General features: G+C 39.3%; 1 protein-coding gene across 1 annotated transcript; it reads left to right on the plus strand.

Moving 5' to 3' along the window:
- The first annotated feature begins 5669 nt into the window (after positions 1-5669).
- On the plus strand, positions 5670-6605 carry LOC101425163 (olfactory receptor 8S1-like). The gene has a single exon (XM_004453754.2). The coding sequence runs from the start codon at positions 5670-5672 to the stop codon at positions 6603-6605; it is 936 nt and encodes a 311-aa protein (XP_004453811.2).
- Positions 6606-7200: the final 595 nt, after the last annotated feature.

Genomic DNA, 7200 nt, shown 5'->3' on the forward strand with positions numbered 1-7200 from the left:
AGAAATGCTTATTCACTGTTGGTGGGAATGTTGAACGGTACAACCACTGTGGAGGACTGTTTAGCAATTCCTAAGGAATTGACTTGTGATATGACCCAGGAATACCATTACTAGGTATATACACAGAGTAACTGAGGAGGGATGTGAACATACATCTGCACACCAATGTTCATAGTAGCACTATTCATGATTGCTGAAAGTTGAAAACAGTGCAGGTGCCCATCAACTGATGAATAGATTAAAAAATTGGGGTGTACACACGTGATAAAATATTAAGTAGTGTTAAGAAGAAATGAATTCATGAAGCATATGGCAACATGAGTGAACCTGGAGGACATTACATTGAGGGAAGCAAGCGAGACACAAAAGGACAAATACTGCATGATTGCATTATTATGAACTAAATATATTGTATAAACTCATGGAGTTAATAATTAGAAGGTAGGTCAGGAGAAAAATAGTAGGAGGGTAGTGAATGGAAAGCTGATGATTAATCTGTACAAATTGGTTTAAGAGGTTGTAAGTCTTTGGAAATGATGAGAGCACATCATGGGGTTTGTGACTAGCATAGCTATTATATGGGTATGAGTGGCTAAAAGAGAAATTCTAAGGACAGTTTAAAATTGGAAGGAAGCTAAAAACTGACCTGGGACTGTATAACATAGTGAAACCTCATGTAAAATATGAATATGTGTGATATTTCCTATATAAGTCTGAGTTTACAAAATATAAATACAAACAAACTAGAGAGAAGGAAACAGAACAACAGCTATGTATGGCAAGAGAAGCATAGAGAGATTCAGAGGTGATGAGTTTTATCTGATTGGTTGGGTTTTGTTTATTATTATTATAATTGGAATAATGAAAGTGCTCTAAGAATTACTGAAGTGCTGAATGCTCTCATATGTGATTACACCAAATACCACTGACTTTATACTTTGGATGGATTTATGCTTTATTAATATGTACTGAATAAAATTGATTTGTTCCTTAAAAAAAACAGATGTCTCTAGGTTTGGAAAGATTGACCAAATTAAAGAGATGATTTTTAAGTAATGAATATTGAAAACATCACTGAATATATATGTTCTTGGAGGATGACTCTATATAAATGTACTTGAGTTCCTTCACTGAAAGGCAAGATTTGTGTCTTATTCAACTTGTATCTTCAAAATACTATAGAGAGTAAATTAATATTTTTAACTTTTGAATGAATTTTCCACAGACTCTTTTTAAGTAATTGAATGCACTGACTCAAGGTCTATTGTATGCATTAATAAATGTGCCATCCTATAAAATATGTTATGGGGGAGCAGTTGTAGCTCAAGTGGGTGAGTGCCTGTTTCCTACATATGAGGTACCAGTTCAATCCCTGGCCAGCACCTCCAAAACAATTAAGTTATGTTTTTACAATTCTTCCTATCATAACCAAGTTAATAGTGGTGACTGTTTCAGAATAAACTTTAAAACAAAAATTTCATACTGGAACAATTCTTTCTTAAGAGTTGATCCTGCCTCTTATGAGGTTCTTTAACCTAAAGTAGGAACCTGTGATTGTGCAGTTTTTGCAACACAGTTTTATAGGAGGAGGGCTCAAGACACATCAGATGTAAATTATACATTACAAATAACTGTTTCTGATCTTTTAAAACTCTTAATAAAAAAAATCATCCCAGATCTGTTTAGAGATACAGGACATGCGAATTTTGAAAAATAAGCTGTGTTGTCCCTACCCTTGCTAGAATATTTCCAAATGAGATATCCCACCACTCTGTGTCCAAGAGCCACGTACTTCCCAGCGTCTAATTTCAAAGCCCCACCAGACTCCAGGGTAAACAGTTTGAATTTCAAACCTAAATTTCTAAGTCCTGTGTCTGTGAAAATCCCCTACAGCTCATACATCAACTCTTCTACTTAATGAATTTAAAATTTGTAGTCAGGCTATGACCTGAGGGAATAGTCTCTTGTATTGCTCAGCTCTGCCAGCTCCACCTGCTCCACCAGGTAATCTAGCTTCTCTTCTGCTAGAATATAGCTGAAAATCACTTCATGATATTCTTTGCCCAGTATGTTGAATCACAAAGGCAGCATTAATGAAGAGAATCCTTTGTGACTGGGTCTCGATTTTAAGAAAGAAATCTCTCACTTGCCTCTTTTTCAGAATTTGAATGTTTTCTTAAATTATTTTGAGACTACCCAAGAATGACAGGACCAAAACAGATTTTGGATCAAAAGTATCTTTAAACTTCATCTGGGATATTCTATTTGTCATCCCTTGTTGTGTTGGCAAATTGGAAACTTAATATTGGTACTTTCTATAATAAAGCTAAGAAATACAGCCTGACCAAGATGACTTCTTATACCATAGTAAACTCAGAGCCAAAAGGTGACTTTTGTGCCAGAAAAACGTCAGTGCTCTATAGTTTCTCCAAAGGTTCCTCTCTTTCCTACCTGGAGATATTTAGGGTCTGATTTCTCTCCTCATCTAGTCTTTAATTCTTGGTATTCTGTGGAAAATTATTTTACCTTGAGTTGTCTCATTACCCTTTCTTAGTTCTGAAGACTGATTTCCAGATACTGATGGTTTTATGGAATTTTTCCCTTCTGTGCGTCTCTTGTCTTCAGTTGCTCTTAGCATTTACTAAACGAATCCTCTCTAGGCTATTTAAGTACTGTTGAACGCATACGCTCTGTGAAATCTGCCTTGATCTGGGCAGTTAAGACTAAGAGGTGGAAGGTACCTAGGCTCTGAAGGAATGGAGAAAGCACAGTACACTGTCAACCAAGAAATAACAAACTAATCTACGAGGCAACAAAGACATTTAATTGGGGTCTTAGAATTGCAATTTTGGGGGAACAGATACAGGTAGAAGCCCAAAACATATCCTGTCTTGGTATTTTCAGGCAAGGGGGATTTTAAGGGAAAAGAAGTTTAGACAAGTTGTTTGTGGTTGGTAGATATTTGGAGTACTCTAATTGTCCTTCACTTTGGATAGTTACTGAGTTCTTTATCATATAAATTCTTTTATGGCCCAGAATTCCTCAGGGTTTTGAGGAGTATTGGTGCTTGAGGCTTTGCAGTCTTTGGCAGTTCTTCATGTCCTGTTGAGACCTGCATTAGAGTAAATTCCAGAGTGACTGCCAACTCCATTTTAAATCTCTTAGTTATAGTAACTATTTTATTTACACCCAGAGTAGAGGGTGAGATTTAGTGACATAGGATTACCCTCCTAGTTTAGATCTTAAGTGAATGTGCTAGAGATTCTGTACTTTTCTGGTATTACATACCATCCTATCAAATCTGGTCACCAAAAATATTAGTGGTAAAAGAAGAGAAGAAAGCAGGACCCATATAAATTTCTAAGGAAAATCCTGAGGTAAGTGAAGTTTGACTTCCCCAAGCACACAGACCTCAAGCTCTGTGGCCCCTCACCCCATCTTAGGTACCCCAGGTTCCCCCAAAGTCTTAATACTTTTCTGAGTTTCTTTTTTTCCCTTTATGAGTTACCAAGTCCTATTATGTCTTCCAGCACTAGACCTGTCTCATTCTATTTTCATCATTGTACCTATCCAGCCATGTATACAGTTAACTAACATTATTTTGTGGCTACATTAAACAGATAAATTGTGAGTCATTCTTCCTTAGAGTGCCCTCACTAACATATGTCCTTACAAGTGGTGTATGATCACTAGATGTAAAGAAGTTAATATTTCATAATGAAATTAATGTGCTGCGCTTCTCACAATTGACTGAATTTTAAAGTTAGGCACATATTTAGAGAGTTGTGAGTTAAGAGTAATGTAAATTTCAGTCATTAGCCATAGAATGGAAGCTGATTCTTTTGTGACTATTCTTAAACTGACCCAGAAAATTCAGTCTCTTGCTCCTCTTCTCTTCAAAATGATGTCTGACATTGACACGCAGGATAACTAAATGTAACCTGTTTGAGAAATTCTCAAACACAGCTACCCAAGCAATTTGGCCAAATGCACACGTTATTAAGATCAACCTGGGCTCCGCATTCTTTTCCTCTACTCTTCTCCATGTAGCAAACTTCCCTTCTCTTCCCCTTTTCTGAATTTCAAAATAGGCAGTCAACGTGAATTGAAGCCACTGTGTGTCCTCTTGTAAGGTAAGTAATTTGAAATTGGGGCTTGTCTTTTCACTGCAAGGTTGAAATGAAACTCTGTCTTTACTTGGTCACAGTCTGAGGGTCTATGTTGAGGATGAGGATGAGTAGATCATGGAACCCCACAAATCGGGTCTCCCCTTGCCTTACTGATGGCTTCTTTGCCTTTTAGCAGGGGAGAGTGTCTAAAATATCAGATTTCTTAATTCACAGCCTTTCAGAGAAACTTTAGAGGTACTGGAATTTTCTCCATCTGATTACTGTGATCAAAAATGGGTCATAGATGTACTGGAGCTTTCTCCAGCTGATTACTGTGATCAGTAATTGTTAGAGAATATATTGAAAAACTGGAGCAAAATCTTGACAAAACCAGAGTAAATTCCATAGGCTGAGAAATTTTCAGTTAAAGTGAACTGATTAACTTCAGTAGGTTATTTTACTATTGAAAATATGGAAAAATTGTTTACTTAAACAGAGTTTAAATCTCAAGACAAGAAAATTGGATTGTTACATCTGGTCATTCATCTAAAAGCAGGATTGGATTTATTTTGGCCACTTTGCTCTGCATAAAATTACTCACAAGACCAAACTGAAAGGTAACTTGAATTTGGATCTGCTAGGGTTTGTATCATGGAAACTTGCCTAAATTCTAAGGAGGAAAGTGGGGAAAACCAGGAAGAACAGAGACAGAGTTACAGGCTGGCTCAGTGGGAATCAAAATTGTTATGGTGAGAACATCTGACTCTGTATTATCAGGTATAAATTGGAGGATTCATGGATGATTCAGAATTCAGTTGGCAGGACAAAATTAATGTAAAAAATGTGCATGTCAGACAAGAAGCCTAATGAAGCAATAGAGTCTGGATGTATAATGATGGGTCAGATTTCAAGTTGGGAATGAAAAAGGATAACTATTAAGGGAATTCCCCCACATATGAGCTTTGAAGTCATTTAAGTCATGATTGGATAGCAGAAGATTTCAGCAGAGGATCAGCTGAAGTAAATGCAGAGTGACAAGGAAATGGAAAACAGCCCAGTGTGTCAAACAACGAATATGTCATGTAAACAATAAGAACATAACACATAAAGCATGTGGTAGTTAAGCAGTATTGTACCATGGAAAGTTTTCCAAGGGGCATAAAAACTGGGACTGAGGAAAGTAGACACTTAGACCTGCTTATCTGGGAAGTGTGCCAAATGCAAAGTTGACTATTGCAGGATAAATGCAGGGGCCTGTTCAAGGAGATGGAATTAATTAGTTATGAACTAACCTGAGAAAGTATGCCATTTGTACTAGAAGAGTGCAAGGGGAAAAATCAGAAATGAGCTGATTCTGGGTTCACGAGGTGTGCAGCAAGCTATTCGTTTAGGGAACTATTCCAGGGAGGAAGGAATTAAAAAAAAAAACCAAACATGAAGAAAATGAGCTGGCCAAGGAGAGATCCGTATACATACAATGAAAAAGGAACTGAGTGGCGCGAACGTAGGTGAATACTTCACCCCTGATTCTGTATTTATTACAGAGGAGCATCTTCTGTAATGGCCTTGGGAAACCACAGCACCATCACAGAGTTCATTTTCCTCAGGCTGTCTGACAACCCCCACGTTGAGGCTGTACTCTTTGTGCTGTTCCTGGCCATCTACCTCCTGACCCTGACGGGGAACCTGATGCTGCTGCTGGTGATCAAGTCTGATCCTCACCTCCATGCCCCCATGTACTTCTTCCTGAGTCACCTCTCCTTCCTGGACCTCTGTTACTGCTCAGTCACTGAGCCCAATATGCTGAAGAACCTCCTTTCTCAGGATAAATCAATCTCGGTAGAGGGCTGCCTGGCTCAGGTCTTCTTTGTGTTTGCCACTGCTGGGACAGAAGTCTGCCTGCTCGCGGCCATGGCCTATGACCGCTATGCAGCCATCTGCCACCCCCTGCTCTACGGCCAGGTGATGGGTGAGCAGTTGTGTGAGGGTCTGGTGTGGGCCTCCTGGGGCCTGGCTTTTCTGGATGCTCTCATCAACACCCTTCTGGCTGGGGATCTGGACTTCTGTGAGGTTCGTATTATGTCTCACTTCAGCTGTGAGCTTCCCTCTCTCTTTCCTCTGTCCTGCTCTGATGTCTCCACCAACTTCACAGTCCTGATCTGCTCTGCCCTCCTTCATGCCTCTGCAACACTCCTCCTCATCTTCTTCTCTTACACCCGCATCGTCTCCACCATCCTGAGCATCAGCTCCACAACAGGGCGGAGCAAGGCCTTCTCCACCTGCTCCTCCCACCTCACTACAGTGATCTTGTTCTATGGCTCTGCTTTTCTTCGTTATTACATGCCAACATCAGGGACCCCAGCGGAATTTGTTTTTTCCATACAGTACAGTGTGGTCACTCCTCTGGTGAATCCCCTTGTCTACAGCTTGAAGAACAACGTGGTAAAAGCAGCTCTGAAAAGAATGTTGCAAAAAGGTTTATATAATTTCGGATAGCAGAGAATGGGCAGAGGATTATTGGGGCACAAGGCTGAATTACATCAAGATAGTTGAGTAACAGACTTTAGGCAAAGTTTGCTTTGCTCATGGAAGACAGGACAAAATACCTTGTAAGAACTCTTTCCTTTGAAACATGCTCAAGTAAATGCCAAAAGCTCTTTGCTTATACTTAATTTCTTCAGGGACGTAACAATACATCAGGTAATTATAATTCAGAAAATGTGATTACAGACTTATTCTCCCTTTTATCTGTGAAATTTTCATTAGATTTAGCACTGAGAGTATTGCCTATGACCTGATTCTTATTTGGATCCAAAGCTGATCTGAGATTTAGGGGACAAGATTTGCTAGAAATAAAAAAGCCAGGACCTCTGACTATGAGGAGACATAATTTGAGACTCGAACATTTGGAGCTTGACTCAAAGAGGCTGGGGAAAATGTAGAAGGAGCTGAGAATGGCTGAGAGAGGCAGTGACCTGTTAGGGTAAATCCAAGACTCAGAAACATTTCATATACTCTGTCTCTGCTGGCACCTCCACCTGGAAGATGGCAAAGGGGAAGTCAGCAACCCGCTTGTGCCTGGGGTCACCTC

Source organism: Dasypus novemcinctus, chromosome 12, assembly GCF_030445035.2.
Source record: "Dasypus novemcinctus isolate mDasNov1 chromosome 12, mDasNov1.1.hap2, whole genome shotgun sequence".
In the NCBI taxonomy this organism is placed as follows: Eukaryota; Metazoa; Chordata; class Mammalia; order Cingulata; family Dasypodidae; genus Dasypus; species Dasypus novemcinctus.

Coding starts and splice junctions, on each gene's coding strand:
- LOC101425163 (XM_004453754.2), top strand. CDS start 5,670: ATGGCCTTGGGAAACCACAGCACCATCACAGAGTTCATTTTCCTCAGG.